The sequence below is a fragment of the Nicotiana tabacum genome, chromosome 8 (assembly GCF_000715075.1).
Source record: "Nicotiana tabacum cultivar K326 chromosome 8, ASM71507v2, whole genome shotgun sequence".
Classification (NCBI taxonomy): Eukaryota; Viridiplantae; Streptophyta; class Magnoliopsida; order Solanales; family Solanaceae; genus Nicotiana; species Nicotiana tabacum.
In genome coordinates this window covers 22,341,517-22,362,589 of record NC_134087.1, presented here as the reverse complement: position 1 = coordinate 22,362,589, position 21,073 = coordinate 22,341,517, and the positions used below count along the sequence as shown (strand labels likewise).

At 35.7% G+C, this 21,073-nt stretch overlaps 1 protein-coding gene across 1 annotated transcript; it reads left to right on the top strand.

Moving 5' to 3' along the window:
- The first annotated feature begins 16,391 nt into the window (after positions 1–16,391).
- LOC107761999 (uncharacterized) lies at positions 16,392–20,897 on the top strand. The gene is made up of 6 exons (XM_016580300.2): positions 16,392–16,619; positions 16,741–16,775; positions 17,797–17,979; positions 19,438–19,488; positions 20,452–20,510; positions 20,597–20,897. Exons 1-6 carry the CDS (start codon positions 16,540–16,542, stop codon positions 20,699–20,701), a joined length of 513 nt encoding a protein of 170 aa, XP_016435786.1. The 5' UTR covers positions 16,392–16,539; the 3' UTR covers positions 20,702–20,897.
- Positions 20,898–21,073: the final 176 nt, after the last annotated feature.

Sequence of the window (21,073 nt, the reverse complement as noted above, 5' to 3'; positions counted from 1 at the left end):
TATTGATTTAATTGATTAAAAGATTTATGGGATGGGATTATATATAGGTGAAGTCTTGAACACAAGACAACAGAGAGAGATACGAGAAGAACAGAAACTCAGATAGAGAGAAAAAACGGACAGAGAATAGAAGAGAGAAAAATTCCGAAAAAATATTTAAGCTTTCAAAATAAAAATAAAAACTAAAAATCTACTGCTTTCTTTCTTTGTTTGAAATTAGTATTAATGGTTGTTGTTTCATTTAAAGCTTAAAGCTTTTGTTTTTGGGATTACTACTCCACCGGTCTGTACTGGGTTGTTACTGTTGCTGGGCAGTTGTTGCTGTTGTACTGTTATTACTGCTGCTGATTCTCATCTTCATTTTCTTTTGCTTCCAATATCAGGTACATATCTGTAAATTCATGTCACGAAAAGCTTCAACATGACAAATTAATGAAGTTCGGGAATTATAATTCTGTTTTCCATTCGTTCAAGTTCATTAGTTAAAAATTTGGTTTTTGTTTCAGTTGATTAATATAGTAGTACGTTTGGCGTAATGAATATAAGATAATTGTTACCTCTTAAAATTCGTTTAAGTGTTGTAATAATATCATCTATTTCCGAATTTTCATTAAGTGAAGTCATGATTAAAATATCAAGGTAGGGAACATGGCATAAAATGGGCCATTAATTACATCCCGTAATATTGTTAGCTAAATGTAAAGTAGAATGGAAGTATCAATAAATTACATTATTAGTATATTTTAACAAAAATCTGATTTTTGTTTAGATTAATATAAGTTGTATGTTCATATATGGCATGATGATGAGTATATATATAATCATATGTGGAAGGTGAGTTGATACAATATTAGGAATGGTTCAAACGTACAACTATATTGCATGTGATGTAATTTTATTGAATCAATTTGTATAATAGTTCTCTTTCTTATCAACTTGACTCTTATCTTCTATTGCAAACATTAACCAAACCATTATAACTTTGGATTAAAAACAATTAATGTAGAAGGTGATTAGGTTTATAGATTATAACATTTTTTTAGCATTCGCTTCAAATAGAACAATGAAAATTCTTCAAAAATATCACTTCCTTACATCCATTCTTTCCCAATTTTTATACGTAATTTGCATGTTGTCTATTTGGGTAGGCAAATATTGTATTCACTAAATGGTAGTATTAATCACGTTTATTTTTACTCCACAAATTCGAACGGTTTGAGGAATATAATTCATGTGCGAAAAACATAAATTGCGATCAACGTCCAATAAATTGTAAATTCTTTTTAAGGAATTTAGAGACTAAAAGAATATTTATTTCTCATGATGTTCACATAAAAATACGTGGATATAATAAACAATTTGTAAACAAATTTATACTACCATCAAGAATATTTTTGTGATTAGGGATACGTTCGCGTAACCTAATTATATTTCTAAAGGCAATTCGGATTATGCGTTCGCGCAACTTCGGTCGAATATTTAATAAAAGGGATTTCTCGGAGAATATCATTATTAATTTCATAAAAACCCGAGATGTGAGGTTCACTACTTAATTATACCAAAAGGGCGAATGTTCTTAATTTTATTTAAAGCATAATTTCGAAAATAATTATTTTAATAAAAATATTATCTATATTATTGTGTACACGTGCGCGTGACACAACTCCGCATGTTTTAAAAAATATAATTTATAAAATGAATACACGTACGCATGATTCGATTCGAAGAAGGGTCTTTAATTATAAACTATCTAAATAGAAGCGGTAATAATAAAATCATGCAATAAAAATGTATTTAACAAATCAAAATAATCAAGCCAAATATAACAGTTGAGCGACCGTGCTAGAACCACGGAACTCGGGAATGCCTAACACCTTCTCCCGGGTTAACAGAATTCCTTATCCGGATTTCTGGTTCGCAGAATAATAAACAGAGTCATATTCTCCTCGATTCAGGGATTAAAATTGGTGACTTGGGACGCCTTAAAATTCCCAGGTGACGACTCTGAAACAAACAAACAAATCCCGTTTCGACTGTCCTTTAATTGGAGAAAACTCCCTACGCACCCCCGCGGGGCGGAAAAAGGAGGTGCGACAGCTCTGGCGACTTTGCTGGGGAATAGACCCAGAACCACTGGTTCAGGGTTCAAGAATTCGAGCTTAAAATAATTGTTATAGTTGGCTTTATTTATTATTATCTGATTTTTTTTATATATGCCCAACGTGCTAAATGACACTTTTACCGCTTTAATATTATTTGAATTATGAATATATACAACTGCTACGAAACCCCCTTCTTTCTGAGTCTTCTAAATTTATGGTGCACACGTGCGCGTGGCCCACCTTTCTGTTAAAGTCATACCAAATAAGACGAAGTTGGGACAAGTAACTAGGCCGGGTAGACTTTCGTGCTCCCGGTACGTTGCCCCCGCTTCGGCTCAAACTGTCCGTTTGGGTAAGCTAGGGCTAGATCAATATGCCTCAGGTTTTTTTCACTTAGAATAACTCAGCTTCATGCCGGATCCCTAGTAGGAGCGATTGTTTGCATCACGTGCATTTGACTTTGGAGACTCAACACAGGGGTTGGGTCTGTCTAGGACAGGTGTACCAAAAAAATGACCATCCTGATGCATCTTACTTGCTGCTACTTGCGCATTTATTTGATCCGGATTTGTGTGTTGACTGACTTTTGAATATCATGAATAATATTTTAAAATTGAAAAAAAAATAGCGGTTAGGGAATTGACTGTTTATTTTTGAAAAAAAAACCAATGCCCAAATAACTGTCAAAACTCTGCCGAAATTTTGAGAAAATGAAAAAAAATATTTTATTAGTTTGTTTTATTAAAAGCAAAGGAAAAATAGAAAATAAAAATATAAAAAAAAAGAGTCTTATTTTTAAAATGGTTTTATTTTATTTTATTTGCTTATGAAAATGCAAAAAATAAAAAAAAATAAAAAAAAATAAATAAAAAAAGGGTCTTTCATTATTTGTCGCAAATATATATATATATATATAAATCCGAAAAGTTTTTTTATTTCCAAAAGATATATATATATTTATTTGTTGCAAAGACTATTTTTCTTGCCAAGAAAATTCAAATTAAAATTCCAAAAAATATGTCTTGCAAAATAATATAAATATCTTTATTTTCCATTGTTGATAAAATAAAAATAATAAAAATGTTTTCTTTTAAGAAAAAAAAATCCGAAAATATTTTGATTCCTCTTTCAAAATTGAAAAGAAAATTCAAAATTCAAAAAAATATTTTTTAGAAGCATTTCTTTTATCAAAAGTAAAATTCCAAAAATATTTTTTTTCTTTAGAATAAAAAAAAAAAGACAAATGGAAATTCGAAAAAAAAAAAAATTCCTTTTACTTTTGAAATTCTCAAAGTTCAAATTAAAAGAAAAGGAATTTTTACGAGTTTTTCTTTCAAAAAGAAATCAATCAAAAAATATATATATATACTTCCTTTGAGCAGTTCTTTCACAGTTCCAATAAAAAAAAATATTAGTTCATTTACTTATTCACGATGCCCGAACTACGCGGGTTTGATTCTCACTGGATGTGAGATACGTAGGCAACCCTCATCGGGTCCAACCCCCATTTTTGCTAAAATAGCCAAAAACCAATAAATAAATAAAAAACATGTCAAAATTTTAATTTTTTTTCATAAATAAGTCGGGCAGTGTCCAGCCTCCACTTTTTGCTAAAACAAAATAGCCAAAAAAAAATGTCAAATTTTAATTTTCATAAAGAAGTCGGGTGACGTTATTTTATCAAGACATAGCCGAATGTTCCCGAATGGGACGCCAGAAGGCCGACTTTGCATAAACAACCACCTTTTGGGTCATGTTTAGGATTTTGGTCTAGTTGACTCACACAGCCTTAAAAATCTTCGTCCCCGAGGTGCTGAAGGGCCGTGTTTGCAACACCAAGTTTTTATTGTAATTTGAAAAAAAAAAAAAAAATAGTCGGCGGTCAGGTGAATACCGTTTGAATTTTGTCATAATAAGCCGAGCCAGCTTCGGCCGCGTCTTAAACCGTTCTTGCCGAAATAGCCTCAGAGTATCTTTCAGTTGTCGAAAGGCTATTTTCGTAAAAGAACGGACAAGTGTGTAAAGTGTCATAAAATAATCCTCTCCGGCCTCAAAATTTGGACGGGGCCACATTTGCAAAAATAACCTTTTGGTTGCATTTGTCAAACGGAGAAAGGAAGCTGGCCGTTTGTTTTGGAATTTGTAAAACTTTTGATTATAATATGTGGGTCGTTTGATTTTCAAGTTTGTAGGTCATTTTTAAACCTTTGAAACCCAATATGAAAATTGAAAAAAAATGATTAGTATTGCTTATCTTTTATTGGTCTGAACTACGCAAGGTCTGATTCATGCGGGGTCATGATACGTAGGCAATCTCCATAAGATTCGACCACAACAAAAAATGAAAAAGAAAATAAAAAAAAAAGGGAAAAAGATGTTGCTAGTAATAAGAACCGGCTGAGTCCATTCTAACATGTTTTGTTTTGAATTGTGAAGAAAGTTGAGTTGGTCGGTTTGTTCAGAGGGTTCAACAAGAGTCTACTGTGCCGGGAAAAAAAAATAGAATACTGAAACAGCAAATGACCGGAGGGTGTCAAGCATGGGCCAGTGGGCAAGGACAGCCTCGTCATGAGTCACAATTTGCGACACAACATGAGCAGTACCACTCTCCTAAGTACCACCCGTACTCATTTGATCTTCCTGCAAAGATTGAAGAGCCTGCCCGAAAGATGGTACAAGAAGAAATGACCCAAAGAGTGAAAAACTTAGAACAATGGTTGAAAAACAAGCAAGGGTTGTCTGGTCAAAAGAGTGTTGCCTTCAAAGATCTATGTATGTTCCCCGATGTCCACTTGCCGCCTGGTTTCAAGACTCCCAAATTTGAAAAGTACGATGGACATGGAGATCCCATTGCCCACCTGAAAAGGTATTGCAATCAAATGAGAGGTGCGGGAAGAAATGAAGAATTGTTGATGGCTTATTTTGTGGAAAGCCTTACGGGAGTAGCTTCCGAATGGTTTATGGATCAAGACACGTCTCGCTGGTATGTCTGGGATGACATGGCACAAACATTTGTCAAACAGTTCCAATACAGCGTCGACATTTCCCCAGACCGCATTTCCCTTTCAAACCTGAAAAAGAAACCAAGTGAAAGTTTCAGGGAATATGCCATTAAATGGAGAGAGCAAGCAGCTCGAGTTAAGCCACCCATAGATGACCACGAGCTAATAACTGTCTTCCTTCAAGCGCAAGAGCCAGATTACTTTCAGAACATGATGTCCGCAGTTGGCAAATCCTTCTCGGAAGCAATCAAAATGGGAGAAATAATAGAGAATGGTCTTAAGACAGGAAAAATTATGAGTCAAGCAGTTTTTAAAGCTGCAACTCACGCTGTCCAGGTTGAGTCTGATAATTTTTGCGACATAAATGAGAAGATTGAAGAAATCATGATGACATCAGGGTCAAGAAGAGGTCCTAGGAGAACATCTCGAAGGTATGAGCAACCTCCTAAAGTTATCTATGAATCCCCTGAGCAATATTATCCCCCTCAGAACCCACACCACTCTATTGTTCCACCTCAGTATGTTGCCCGACCACCAAAACGCCCCAGAAGGCGAGCACGAGCGTCACAAAATCTCCAGAAGCCTCCACATAACTTTCAGGTGCCCTATAACCCACATCCAAGCCAGAAGTATAAAGGGGAACGAAGGTTGAAAGATAATTTTACACCAATAGGAGAGTCCTATGAAAGCTTATTTGAGAGGTTAAAGCATCACGACATGATTGCATCTATTCCTCCAAATCATCTGGACACACATTCAAGAAGCTTTGACCCTTCTAAAAGGTGTGAATACCATTCCAATGCCCAGGGGCACAATGTTGAAAGTTGTCGGGATTTGAAAAAAGAAATAGAAAGGATGATCCAGGAAAATCTGATTGTGATCCAAGGTAATGACACCCAGAATATCGCGCAAAATCCTTTACCTGCACATCATGATGCACACTTTATGGGGAGGATGCCTGGTAACATGAGATTTTAGAGTCATCCCGGAAAGCCACTAACTGATGATAATGATATCGAAGTTGGAAATGGTCTGGACAATACTGCAAAGCTCAGTGGCTAAAGATGCCAACTTTGATAAAATGGGAGGACGCTCCGTTCCTTGGTTAGCAAGAGAGAAGCTTGTGGTGGCTTATTTTGTTGTCATTTCTGTTGTCCGGATTATTCTTAGGGTTGTAATCCGAATATTGTCTTGTGTCAAACCTTCTTATCTTTCCATTTTGTCATATCAGTTTGTTTAAGTTTTGTCAAGGCTGTGTTAGGATTTTATTCTGCTTGTTTTGTTTGTTTTATTATTCAAACCATTTCGCCAGTAGTCTAATACAAAAAGGCGGTCTTTTATTATTTCCAGTTTTCTTTTGATTAGTCCTTTTATCATTTTTATTCAAGCGCCGATTCTAGTGACATGACATGCGCACACAGTTTGGGCCTAGTCTATAAAGTTAATCATAAAACCCTGGGAAGGTGATCAAAGCATTTAAAGGAAATAAGAACGGTTTGAGATTATTTGAAGCCCGAGTCATGTGGAACTGGGGCAAGTAAAACATAAAGAAAACCGTTAAATGCAAGATTCGCCAAATTGGCATGAGGGTCGTGCATGAGAGTGAGAGTGTCGCCCAACAGTGCTTTAGAAATGACAAATGAAAAAGCAAGTGTTTAACATAATTGTCAAGTCCAGCACCATCGGAAGAGACTATAAATCTATGTTCAATTGTGTTGTTTGCACTTGGCATGTTTTGAAGATTGGAATGACGAATGCATTTTATTCTGTTACCTAAACACTTTATCCTTCGTTACCCCTTTTGAGCCTTATTTATTTTCTTTCATACCCCTCGTTCGGAATCAATAGCAACGACTAGGAAATACGAGCCTGGAAGGTAAAGAAAAAATCAAAAAAAAAACGAAAAAGAAAAAGAAAAATGAAAAAAAAACAAAAGAAAGTCAAATGAAAAAAGAGGAATTGGGAACTACGTTTGACCTGATTCCTCAAAGAGGATACGTAGGCGCTTCACGGCTCGGTCATAGGGTGCATAGTATGCATAGTGTGCATGGTGCTGAAAAGTAAAAAAAAAAATTATAAATAAATAATCCCCAAGCAAGAAACTGGGGCAAGGGTTGCGCTCGTGGTAAGCAAAATTGGTTCCGAATGTTGTAATTTTTAACCCCAAATTTATTTTTTGAGCCTTTAATACCCTTTCTTTCTAGCCTATCCAAAAACCCACATTACGGTCCAAAGAAAGACCTTCTGATCAGTCTGCAAAAGATGCCAAGTCAGACAAATGAGAGTCTTACTGGCGAACATAACATTCTGTTCCACAGTAGAAAGGACTCTAATCTCCAGCAGAGAGAGTCATACCGGCAACACTTCAAATCCCCAGCTGGAAAGTGATACAAATGAGAGAGTCTTATCGGTAAAAACCTTCACAGGCACCATAAGGCGATGAAAGCTGAGAGACAAACCAAAAATGAGAGAGACTTGATAGTGAAAACCCTTCGGGCACTACAAGTCGAATAGGATTGAAAATCAGATGAGGAATTGCCAATTGAAGATCTTGAAAGATGATTGACAGCAGAGGATAGGCCACATGTGCATGTCATGACCATTAGAGTCGGTATTTGCGTTTGATAGGTTTTTATTTATAGTTTATTTTGTTAAAGAGTCATCTTTTTCCGTTGTCTTTTATTCTGTTCCCTTTTATCTTTTCCTTTCATAGAAATTTCCCCAGTAGAGTCTGTTTGGTCAGAACCAGTGGGAAACGACTTCAATATAAGCCATCAGCTTTCCAAGATAAGATCTGACTAATACATCCAAGTGATATAGTCAGCAAGGAACAAGCGCGAGGCTAGTATCAAAAAAGATATCCCCAGCAAAAGGGAATTGACAAAAAGATCAACGAGTGTCAAGAGGGATATCCTTGCCAAAATAAGAGGTTATTAAAACCTCAAGGCCAAGGCCCGTGGACAAACAAGGAGAGCAATAAGCATGATTTGGGAAATTCATGCGAGACTAAAAGGTCGGGAAAATGCAAGTCTCCGAGCCATGCCACGAAAGAAGAGGGATATCCCCAGCAGAAAAGGATTATCCCCAGCAAATAATATCATCCCCCAGCAAGTTGTGGAATGCAGAGCAAGGAAGGAGAAAGGGAAAAGCCATCCGAGTGGAGTATCACAGCCAACTACCACGCTTTAAGCTAACAAATTTTTGATTTGAAACAGGTAAAGGAGATGACATTGATGACGAAAAGGCATGCCATAAAAAAAAAAAAAAAGAAGAAGAAGATTATCAAACTGGGGCAGAAAATTTTCTTTTCAATTAGAAAATTTTCTGGAAATTAGGTACCCATCTGGGGAAGAATAAAGATAACACCAAGGAAATGGTCTTTGAACCAGTGTTGCCCCAACATAATAAGTTTCAATGGAGGAAGTTATCCCCAGCAGACAGAATAAAGGGATGACGCTTGTGCTCAGAAAAGCAAAAAGCCATTATCATCCCCAGCAGCTTCCACAAGAATGAAGCATCGATTTGAAGGGATAAAATTCCCCAGCAGCATTATCCTCAACAACGTTATCCCAAGAAGATAACACTTTTATCCCCAGCAGTGTTAAAAAAAAAAAGAAAAAAAAACAACAAATTTGAAGGAGGGGAAGAAAGGAGACTCCTACAATGGTATTATCCCCGGCAAGCAAGAACAAAGCAGCGCAAAGGAAGGAGAAAAGAAAAGAAGAAATTACGAAGGTAAGTTTCTCAAATCATTGATCTTTACTACATTTTTCTCCTAGGATAAAAATCCTAGTCTGATGAATTTACCTCCCGATACAATCTTGGTCCGATGAAATTTTTCTCCCAAGATAAGATATCAAATCTTAGTCGGATGAATCTTTCTCCTAAGATCACAACAAAATGGACCTAGTCTGACGATTTATCTCCTAGAGTCAAAATCTTGGTCTGATGAAATTGTTCTCCCAAGATAAAATCTTAGTCGGATGAATCTTTCTCCTAAGATCACAACAAATGGACCTAGTCTGACGATTTATCTCCTAGAGTCAAAATCTTGGTCTGATGAAATTGTTCTCCCAAGATAAAATCTTAGTCGGATGAATCTTTCTCCTAAGATCACAACAAATGGACATAGTCTGACGATTTATTTCCTAGAGTCAAAATCTTGGTCTGATGAAATTGTTCTCCCAAGATAAAATCTTAGTCGGATGAATCTTTCTCCTAAGATCACAACAAAATGGACCTAGTCTGACGATTTATCTCCTAGAGTCAAAATCTTGGTCTGATGAAATTGTTCTCCCAAGATAAAATCTTAGTCGGATGAATCTTTCTCCTAAGATCACAACAAAATGGACCTAGTCTGACGATTTATCTCCTAGAGTCAAAATCTTGGTCTGATGAAATTTTTCTCCCAAGATAAGATATCAAATCTTAGTCCGATGAATCTTTCTCCTAAGATAAGATATCAAATCCTAGTCTGATGAATTTTCTCCTAGGATAATTTGAAAAAAAAAAGAAGTTGTTGAAGTCAGGAAAGAAGAAGAAGTTGTTGAAGTCAGGAGCCCCCCCCCCTGAAGAATAGAATGGCGATTTATTGTTGAAATCTTGCCAACCTAAAGAAAGGAATGGCGATGTATCGATTGAAGTCAGAAGCCCGCCTGAAGAGAGGAATGACATTTATTTTTTAAAAAGTTGTTGTTGATGTGGGGAGCCCGCCCAGATAATAGAGGCATACATTTCAAGTCTTTACATTTCAGTTGTTGAAGTTGGGAGCCCGCCCATAATAACAGAGGCATACATTTCAGTCTTTATATTTCAAGCATTGAAGTTGGGAGCCCGCCCAAATAATAGAGGCATACATTTCAAGTCTTTACATTTCAGTTGTTGAAGTTGGGAGCCCGCCCATAATAACAGAGGCATACATTTCAATCTTTATATTTCAAGCATTGAAGTTGGGAGCCCGCCCAAATAACAGAGGCATACATTTCAAGTCTTTAATTTTCAAGTATTGAAGTTGGGAGCCCGCCCAGATAACAGAGGCATACATTTCAAGATCAAGTCAGAGGATAATAAAACAGAGGGTTACAATAGGAATCCCCATCAGGAAACAATAAAATTCCCCGGCACCGGGAAACAGAAGGTTGCAACAAGAGGTCACAGCACAAACTCAAGTGCATGTGTCAAAAAGAAGAAAAACACCGGAAAAAAGGCAAGCAGACAAGAAAGCAAGGCAACAGAAAAATTGCAGTATAGCTTAGCTTCTTGTTTTCTTTTAAGCACGGTGTAACAAGGAGATCGGTAAGCAGTAGTAATAACATGCAACAACAGTAACATTGCAGTCCAACGGTAGTCCCAGCTACCAAAATTTCCCGAACTACATTGGCCTGATTCCTGTTTAGCCCAGGATATGTAGGAAACCTTTGAAGCAAAGGTTCGGTCAAATCTTTTTCAAAAAATGCTTCAACGGAGTACTCGAATGGGCAAAAATCGCTCGCTTTATCTTTGCACGAAAACCCTTCCTGTCTTCGGGCAAAGAGGGGCAGCTGTAAGCACGTGATTTTTGCCCTATATGAGAATTACTCCCAAAAAATTCAAAAAATAAAGTAATTTTTCTTGGTGTGCAATTTTGTGATATTTTGAATAATTATTTGTATTTATCTGTGCATGTTTATTTGCTAAATTAATAAAAAATACAAAAATATGTCGCATTTTGCATATAGGATTTAATTCTACAATTGTTAGTAATTAAATTTGTTTTACAAAAATTAAAAATTACAAAAATAGGCATTGTTTGCATTTTTAGCATTTAATGTCCAAATATACAATTTTATGCTTAATTATTACTTAATTGTGGCGTTAATTGTTATTGGGAGTTAATTTGCGCTTTTATAACTTAATTTAATTCTTAATAATAGTTTAAGTATTTTTATAAATTAGTTTTAGAAGAAATAAAAGAAGAAAAGAGAGCGAAAATATAAAGAAAGTCGGAATTGGGCCTCTTCTTCGATTTCAAGCCACAGGCCCAAATAATGGCCCAATTTTCCCTACGACCCAGTCCATTTCGAACTGGGTCGACCCAGTCCATAACCCAATACCTCTATTATCTTACCAACAATAAAACAAAAACAAAACAAAAAAAGAAAATGAAAAAAAACCCTAAAACTATCCTAAGCTATCCGCCCCCCCTTCTTCTCTTTCTCTCTTTTCATCTTCTTCTCCTCAAAACTCCAAGGCACAACCATGGCTGCCCCCGTCGTCCCCTTCGTCGTCGTCAACCACCATCCATGCTATAACAGTCGACATACCCTCGTCGTCCAAACAGCTGCTTCCTGAGCTCTTCATCTTCTTCGTCCTTCGTCAAGCTCGAGTTTGAGCTCGACATCCATGGCTGCCCAGCTCCACCAAGCAGTCCGCCATTGCCCGTCGACCTCCTCGCCATGAGCTCGACACCCTCCTGCTGTCACTATCCCCGTCAACCTTACCACCCCGTCGACGTTACTTCCAGTTTTGCTACTGCTTCATCGTCCAAACGGACCCAACCTCGCCTTCATCTTCTTCACTTCATCTTCTTCGCGAAAACCTTTCCAAACGCACCCAGATGTTCTGTCTCATCATTCAGCTGCATCAGCTGCTTCGTCTTCTTCTTTGTCAACATAGTCGAAGCCATGAACGATGCAATAACGTCCCTCACCATTGCCGGCAACACACATGCACGCCTCATGGCCAGCCCGTCATTTCTGTTGTTTCTGCTATGCCCAGCTCCAGCATCATTGCACCTTAACGTCAAGGGGGAGTTCTGGACAGAATTGTCGCACAATCTCTTTTGATTTTCTTTGATTTCTATTTAAGTTTCGAAGTGATAAAACTCAAATGAGGGGAAGGTGACGAATCAGCGGTTGTTCGTTTGAATGTTCGGGGTTTTGAGAGTTTGTTTCCGGGCTCATTTGTATTATTCTTCGAACATCAAACTAATGGGAGCAGTCGTTCGTCCGGGCACATTCAAGTGATTTTGATGCGATAATTGTTTCCGGGAAGGTTTGTTTACGCTCGAGTTTTTGCCGAGGTTCGTCAAAACAATCCGTACATATTTTGTTCAATCCGGTTAGTAGATATTTGATTTTCAGTTTTGCTCATGTTCATATGTTTTGTTGAATTAATTTTCAGATTTCAAATGATAAATTAATTAAGTGGTTTTTCATGTTTATTTCATGTTTGTTTTATATTTTAGGTAAGAATTTGTTAGTTTGATGTTTGTTAGATTCAAATTGAAATTTAATTAACTATTTCTTCAATTTGTTTCATGTGTTTATGTATTGTTAGAAATTGTTAATATTGTTAAGTTCAAGTTTAAGTTCATAATTGTTTCTTCGTCGATCTTGTTATTTGTTTAAAGAATTTAGTTGTGTTAGAGAAATATGTTGGTTTAATCGTTTAAATCCATCATGCTTGTGTTAAAATAGATTCATTCATGTTCATACTTTGTTTGGATGATCTTGAATCCGAATTTTGTATAGTTTGATTTCTTGTTTACCATTTATGATTATTGTTTGAATTGTTCTCATAATCTTGTTTAAAGTTTAATATAAGAATTGTTTGTTGTAATATTGTTAGAGTTGATGTTAAGTTCAATATGATTGAATTTAGAAATCTTCATACTTTGTTTGTTGTTGTTGTTGAATCCGAAAATAGGATTGTTTGTTGCTAAAATATTGTTCAATCAAATTTCAGTTGTTCTTTGTTGTTCAATTCGTGTTCATGTGATATTGTTGTTATGATGTTCATCCATGTTCATATTGTTGTTTGAACATTGTTAGAAATTGATCATATTGTCTATATTTTGGTTAAGTTTGATTAATTGATGTGTTATAGCTGATGGGTAGTTTGGTAAATTTGTAATACGTTCAGGGGTAGTTTGGTAATTTCAGTAAGGTCGGAAGGGGTAGTTTAGGAATTGTACATTTTGAAATTGTTTATTTGAAACATGGGGGACAAAATGAAATGGGGTGGGTTGTGATATGATTATTTAATATAAAGGGGGGACAAAATTTAAATTAAAGGGGAATCTTGCATTATTTTAAATAAAGCATGAGGGATAAAATATAATGGGGTGGTGTGATATATTTATTTAATGTAATGGGGATGAGTGGAAAGATAATGAGTTGGGTAGAGAAAAAGTATTGATTTAATTGATTAAAAGATTTATGGGATGTGATTATATATATGTGAAGTCTTGAACACAAGACAACAGAGAGAGATACGAGAAGAACAGAAACACAGATAGAGAGAAAAAACGGACAGAGAATAAAAGAGAGAAAAATTCCGAAAAAATATTTAAGCTTTCAAAATAAAAATAAAAACTAAAAATCTACTGCTTTCTTTCTTTGTTTGAAATTAGTATTAATGGTTGTTGTTTCATTTAAAGCTTAAAGCTTTTGTTTTTGGGATTACTACTCCACCAGTCTGTACTGGGTTGTTACTGTTGCTGGGTAGTTGTTGCTGTTGTACTGTTATTACTGCTGCTGATTCTCATCTTCATTTTCTTTTGCTTCCAATATCAGGTACATATCTGTAAATTCATGTCACGAAAAGCTTCAACATGACAAATTAATGAAGTTCGGGAATTATAATTCTGTTTTCCATTCGTTCAAGTTCATTAGTTAAAAATTTGGTTTTTGTTTCAGTTGATTAATATAGTAGTACGTTTGGCGTAATGAATATAAGATAATTGTTACCTCTTAAAATTCGTTTAAGTGTTGTAATAATATCATCTATTTCCGAATTTTCATTAAGTGAAGTCATGATTAAAATATCAAGGTAGGGAACATGGCATAAAATGGGCCATTAATTACATCCCGTAATATTGTTAGCTAAATGTAAAGTAGAATGGAAGTATCAATAAATTACATTATTAGTATATTTTAACAAAAATCTGATTTTTGTTTAGATTAATATAAGTTGTATGTTCATATATGGCATGATGATGAATATATATATAATCATATGTGGAAGGTGAGTTGATACAATATTAGGAATGGTTCAAACATACAACTATATTGTATGTGATGTAATTTTATTGAATCAATTTGTATAATAGTTCTCTTTCTTATCAACTTGACTCTTATCTTCTATTGCAAACATTAACCAAACCATTATAACTTTGGATTAAAAACAATTAATGTAGAAGGTGATTAGGTTTATAGATTATAACATTTTTTTAGCATTCGCTTCAAATAGAACAATGAAAATTCTTCAAAAATATCACTTCCTTACATCCATTCTTTCCCAATTTTTATACGTAATTTGCATGTTGTCTATTTGGGTAGGCAAATATTGTATTCACTAAATGGTAGTATTAATCACGTTTATTTTTACTCCACAAATTCGAACGGTTTGAGGAATATAATTCATGTGCGAAAAACATAAATTGCGATCAACGTCCAATAAATTGTAAATTCTTTTTAAGGAATTTAGAGACTAAAAGAATATTTATTTCTCATGATGTTCACATAAAAATACGTGGATATAATAAACAATTTGTAAACAAATTTATACTACCATCAAGAATATTTTTGTGATTAGGGATACGTTCGCGTAACCTAATTATATTTCTAAAGGCAATTCGGATTATGCGTTCGTGCAACTTCGATCGAATATTTAATAAAAGGGATTTCTCGGAGAATATCATTATTAATTTCATAAAAACCCGAGATGTGAGGTTCACTACTTAATTATACCAAAAGGGCGAATGTTCTTGATTTTATTTAAAGCATAATTTCGAAAATAATTATTTTAATAAAAATATTATCTATATTATTGTGTACACGTGCGCGTGACACAACTCCGCATGTTTTAAAAAATATAATTTATAAAATGAATACACGTACGCATGATTCGATTCGAAGAAGGGTCTTTAATTATAAACTATCTAAATAGAAGCGGTAATAATAAAATCATGCAATAAAAATGTATTTAACAAATCAAAATAATCAAGCCAAATATAACAGTTGAGCGACCGTGCTAGAACCACGGAACTCGGGAATGCCTAACACCTTCTCCCGGGTTAACAGAATTCCTTATCCGGATTTCTGGTTCGCAGAATAATAAACAGAGTCATATTCTCCTCGATTCAGGGATTAAAATTGGTGACTTGGGACGCCTTAAAATTCCCAGGTGGCGACTCTGAAACAAACAAACAAATCCCGTTTCGACTGTCCTTTAATTGGAGAAAACTCCCTACGCACCCCCGCGGGGCGGAAAAAGGAGGTGTGACAGCTACTTCTTCAAATCATGCAGAGATAATGGCCATTCACGAAGCAAGTCGAGAATGCGTTTGGTTAAGATCTATAACTCAACACATTCAGCAAACATGTGGTCTTTCTTCGAAAGAGAATATTCCAACAATATTGTATGAAGACAATGCTGCATGCATAGCTCAATTGAAAGGAGGATATATCAAAGGAGATAGAACAAAACACATTTCACCGAAATTCTTTTCACTCATGATCTTCAGAAGAATGGTGAAATAGATGTACAACAAGTTCGTTCAAGTAATAATTTGGCTAATCTGTTCACTAGGGCATTACCAACCTCAATATTTGAAAAGCTGATATATAAGATTGGAATGCGTCGTCTTCGAGACATTAAGTGATTTTTCATCAGGGGGAGTAACTACACGCTGCACTCTTTTCCTTAACCAAGATTTTGTCCCACTGAATTTTCCTGGTAAGGTTTTTAATGAGGCAGCAAGCAATGCATATTATAAATAACTATGTACATCCCAATATTTTTTTTGTAAGTTTTTAATGAGACACATTATCTTACATGAACATCCAAGGGGAGTGTTATGAATAGTTTGTACATTGGATACTACTTTGGATACTACATTGGATACTACGTTGGATGCTACATTGGATGCCCATGTTGTGAATAACTTAAAGATTAAATTTCCTATTTTATGTCCATCATCTTTACTTTTTATGCCTATAAAAGGCCATGTAATTGCACTGAAAAATTACACCAAAGTGAAAGAAGAAAACACTTCTCCATTCTCTCTATCTCTTCTTGTTTACATTTTACTGCATTGCTTTTATTTTATAACAAATAAGATATATTGACATGCACTTTATTAGAGGGCAAAAAAAAGTGATGACGCAAAACAGAAATAATAAAACTTGACGGGCTTTCCTTGAGGATTCTTGAAAAGTTTGGGGATGAAAGTTGAAGCTGGAGAGTATATTCACTCTCCCTTGAGCGCGTGACGATACCAAGCAAAGTATCACAATTCAATCAATCAATCAAAACCCTTCGTTGGATCTCTCCTAGTTGCAGAGTTTATAGACGCACAAAAGACATGCTCAGCTGAGAATATCACCGAAGCTCACAAAAAACAGGTGGCGGCGGAGGTGGCGCGTGGCTATTGTTTGAATACCAAAGCGGAGATGCCGGAACATCCTGCTACTGACTTATCAGCCACCGACAATATTGGAACCGTCAAACGTTATGCCCCTCCCAATCAGCGGTATTCATAATGATTTCTATATATGTTCCCTGTTTCTAATTCCGGACTTGCTTTACTGACTTGCTAAATTTGGACGTGTTTTTATTGAATTGATATCGTCTGATCTTTTCCTTTTTACCAGGAATCGTTCACTCGGTAGGCGAAAATCTGGAGGAGGTAACTAGTTTTGATATAGCTACAAGTAGAATTTTTTAGCTACTTAGGTATTATTTTCTGTTAATTGAGATTATGTTAAGCTTAATGCGTTAATTTACATGTAATATACTGTTATGATCAAGACTAATATCATGTACAAATTTATAAATAAACTACTAGAAAGCTAGTTGTAGCTCTCATGATGAGTACCGTGTTCATCTTATATGGCTAATCCTTTCTTTTTTCTCCAATGTAGTATGTATTAACATTTAACAGTGTTTTTGAAATATCTGATGGTGTGATTAAATGGTGATGGTACATAAAAAACTGTCTGTGGATAGCAACAAGTTTGACACTGGAAAGTTTGGAAACAATTGTGTTAGATGAATTTACTCTGGAGGAATACAGGGTCCTGGAAAACAGCTCGTTTCCGATAAAATCGGCTAATACTAGTGACGTGAGGATGCATTATAAGGTTGTTTGGATACCAGCTGCTAATTGGTGGAAACTAATCTTTTATTCTAGCACTTTAAAGTTGATTGCTTGAACTTAACTCCAAATGTTGCTCTCTTCTTATTATTGTAGCATCAGCAAAACATGAAGCTCAATAGTTCTATTGATCTTTAGAATAGGAAGCCGTTTTCATTTTTCTTTTGGCTACAGGAGCCAGCGTACTGGATTTTATAAGCTTTCCTAAGGACTGTCTGTTATCGCATGTCTTTAGCTATTATCAACTAGTAGAGCTGAACCTTCTTTAAGGTTATACATGGTAGATTAGTGGACACCAAAAAGATGAGCCAATGTCCGTTCGCTGGGGGAACATGGAAGGGTGAATAACCTCCTAAAATCTGAGTTGAGCTATTGACATAGAATAAAACTTAAAACGAGTGTGGTACTCTCAGCTGGTTAACTAGCTTTATTTGTGATGAATGGACTAACAAAGTAGGATGGTTAGTGTTCTTTGCGGATGGATAGTTGGCTGGATTTAGTCTTTCTAAACTAGAAATCTAGATCGACCTTTTTCTGATTGTTTATTTTATAGATCGACTCGAACGAGCTAACAGCTATGCTAGTGATGGAGAGAAGAACCAAATCAGTGCCTCTAGTTCTGTATCTACTGTAGCTGATGCAAGTGGTGTCAATCGAGCGAATGAGTATCCTCCAACAAGGTTAATACCGCTACAAGGATGTGGTACAAGCGAAGCTTTTCAGCTACTAAATGATCGTATGTTTCTTAGATCAAACCATGACTCCTACTTTTATCAATTCTATTATCTATTTAATCACTTTGATCTCAATTACATTGTCATACCTTAAATATCTCTTTCAGTGTTCCCTTTCTCTGATGCCTTTTCGTGCCATTTGGTTATTCAGATTCAATTCTTTTTTACTGTTCAGTCTTGTTTGTGTGTATAATATTTTGCTTTGTATATTCTTTCATTCTCTCTGTCATCAACACCAATGTTGAGCTCCCTATGGATGCTGAATTCGTTCAGTGAAGTATTGGAGATCAATGGTGATTTGGCTTTTGATGTGATTCTTCCATCATTTGTGAGTGTGTACTGGTGCTTTTCCAATTATTTTCTTTACTTTAGCCTGTTTTTCGTACCAATCCTTGTGGACCTAATAGTTGAAAAAGACAATGTACATCTCAAAGAGTAGTAGACTTTATAACATTTGAAATAGTGGAATCCCCTCGGTTCAGTCTTTGGCGTGTCACTTCTTCCATTGAATTATCTCATCTTGCATGATCCTTTTGATGAAAAGCTTACCATTTCAACTTACTTGAGGTGATTTGAAGTGAAAGTTGTCATTGCGCAGAGTACTATCATATGTGTTGTTTTGTAATATAACATTTTGATGCACAGTCCCTGTCATCCTCGTTTCACAATACGAAGCCTGACTTTGTGTATATCAAGAAAACAACCATTTTTTTCATTTACTTTGTATATATTGAGGAAATGGCCAATTAATCAGGTTTAACTGCTGCTTCTGGCTATAAGAAACTGTCAACAAATAAAACAACAACAACAAAACCTCAATCCCATGTTAGTTTGTGTAAGTTATATGAATCTTCACTAGTCATTTTGCTCCACTGAGACTTGGTCTGAAGAAACTGTCAGCAATAGCCACAAAAAAAGAAAGATAAAAGAAATTGCAAAAAGCTTCAAAACTTCAAGCGCGGGCGGTGTAACACCAAAGTAACATCATGCGCATTAGACAATTCTAGATGTGTTTACCGCAAAAAAAGAAAATTCTAAATGTTCCATTTTCCCCTTGGACCTACAGATCTGCATGAAATTGAGCTCTGAACCATATATTCTTTGGCTTCCCTAGTTCAGAAAAGCTTCAAATTAACTAGGTAGATGGGGAGACCTGTAACTGTTTAAAGGCTTTGGATGGGCCAGAGGAGGTGCACCAAGAAAGAGGTCGACCTGTCATACTAACATGCTGACTTCAGCAGTCCCTGGGGAGAAGACAGCTCAAAACTCTACTAAGCGTGGGGTATGACGGGGAGAGCTGAAACTGTTTATATATTTTGGTGATATTCTTTGTAATGAAATTTTGGTAATTTGTTAACCAGCTTTCAGGCTTGTGCATTAAAATCGGTATGATGCCTCTAGTCACTATGATCAAGAAGTCACAAGTGAGAATGATAATGAAGTTTCCTCTTTTTTGATAGGCTGGGCAGCTGCTCTGAATGCTCACAACAATTTACCAGATGATTCTCTTGGTAAGAGTTAAAGAATTCCCTTATGCTAATCAATCTGATTTCTTCCTTGATTTTCAGTGGTTTTCTTTAATATACATGGGAATTTACTCAGGAATACCTTTTGCCACCTTTCGCAATTTGAATTGTTGTTAGAACTGAATATTTTGTGTAAAATCTATATTCACTACATAATGTATCCATTCGTGCTTCTTTCAAAGTAAACTTTATTTACTCTGAATCAAGTCTGGATGGTATGTTGAACACTTTTAAGCCTGGAATGAGTCTGAGTTTTGTTTTGTAAATACCATGCACCTCCTGGGTGGTTTAAAAGTAATAAAGTTGACCCTTATTCATCCACAAAAATAAAAGTGTTAAACACTTCTAAGGCTATGAATGTCTTCTCTAGGATAGTTGAATCCTTTTGTGTACAAAGTTCATGCCGGTAGTAACGCGCAGTTTCAATGGCCTGGATTTTATCCTTTGTCATCTAATATAGTAAGTAGTAATGCCAAGTTTTGATGTCCTTGAGTCTAAACTATCTTGAGAGCAATTAGATGGATTTGCATTTCCCAAAGGATATCATTCTACCACTTTGATTTGAGTTACTTCTCTGTACTGTCAGCACATTCTTGTGAAATTGCAGGAAGTGATGCTTTTGTTGTGGTAGTTCTCATTGTTGAAGGAGTGCAGAAATTATTTAATTTCTATAATCTGTTTTTGGGTTTAAATATCAATAAAATAATCTGTTTATGAGTTGATTGACTTTGGATCAATGGTATATTGCTAACTAAGATTTAATGACTGTGTCAATGGGCGTAGATCAGAAAGAACTCCCAGGAGACGTCGAGCATAAGTGAATCTCTCACTTCTAGTTGCTGTGAAATTATATGATTTCTCCAATTATCATTAAGAAAAACAAAAAAGATCATTTCTCCATCTTCTCCTCTAGTCGCAACTAATTTGGCTATCTTTCTGTTTACCCAGAAAGGCCAGTCATGTACATGAAAAGATCACCCTGGGGGCACGCAATGCTTCCACATCAAGTAAGAAGCAGTCTACTGATTCTCTCCCCCTTCCCCTCCTCGGTGTCATCTCTCCATAAATACTGACATTCATCTTTTGCCTTCAGTTAATGTCACAAGCAGGAGCTGGATCTTCTACTGGGCCACACAAGGATTTTTTGAACGAACTTCGGCTGGCAATGCTCAGTGCAAATGCCATTTCTGATGCCTAATTATTACCCATCAAGTGTACAAAACTAAGTTATGCAGTTTCAGTCTTTCAGGAATTTTTGCACTGCAATGTGTTAGATACCTCTAGTAAGCTATCATCAATGCTGAATAACTACTTGATATTTAATCTGTTTGAGAAAGACAATGTGTATTCATTACATTGGCAATTCTGCACCCTTCCACATTTCTGGCTTTCACGTTATATGCTGCACTAGTGATTCTCCGATGAATGCGACTTCTAATATGCCTCTGATGTTAGTATAGATGTGTTTAAATAGATGAGAAGAACCCTACAACTGCGTCAACAGCATTTAAAAATACAACTCGTTGGTAAATGCAGTTTGTGGAATAATGGTACTTCATACTGATGACAA

What these genes read in the sequence shown, in the direction of transcription:
- LOC107761999 (XM_016580300.2), top strand. Translation starts at nt 16,540, where the DNA reads ATGCCGGAACATCCTGCTACTGACTTATCAGCCACCGACAATATTGGA. An exon ending in TTTACCAGATGATTCTCTTG is followed by an intron (nt 19,489 to 20,451) that starts GTAAGAGTTAAA and finishes CTGTTTACCCAG; the next exon opens with AAAGGCCAGTCATGTACATG. An exon ending in ACGCAATGCTTCCACATCAA is followed by an intron (nt 20,511 to 20,596) that starts GTAAGAAGCAGT and finishes TTTTGCCTTCAG; the next exon opens with TTAATGTCACAAGCAGGAGC.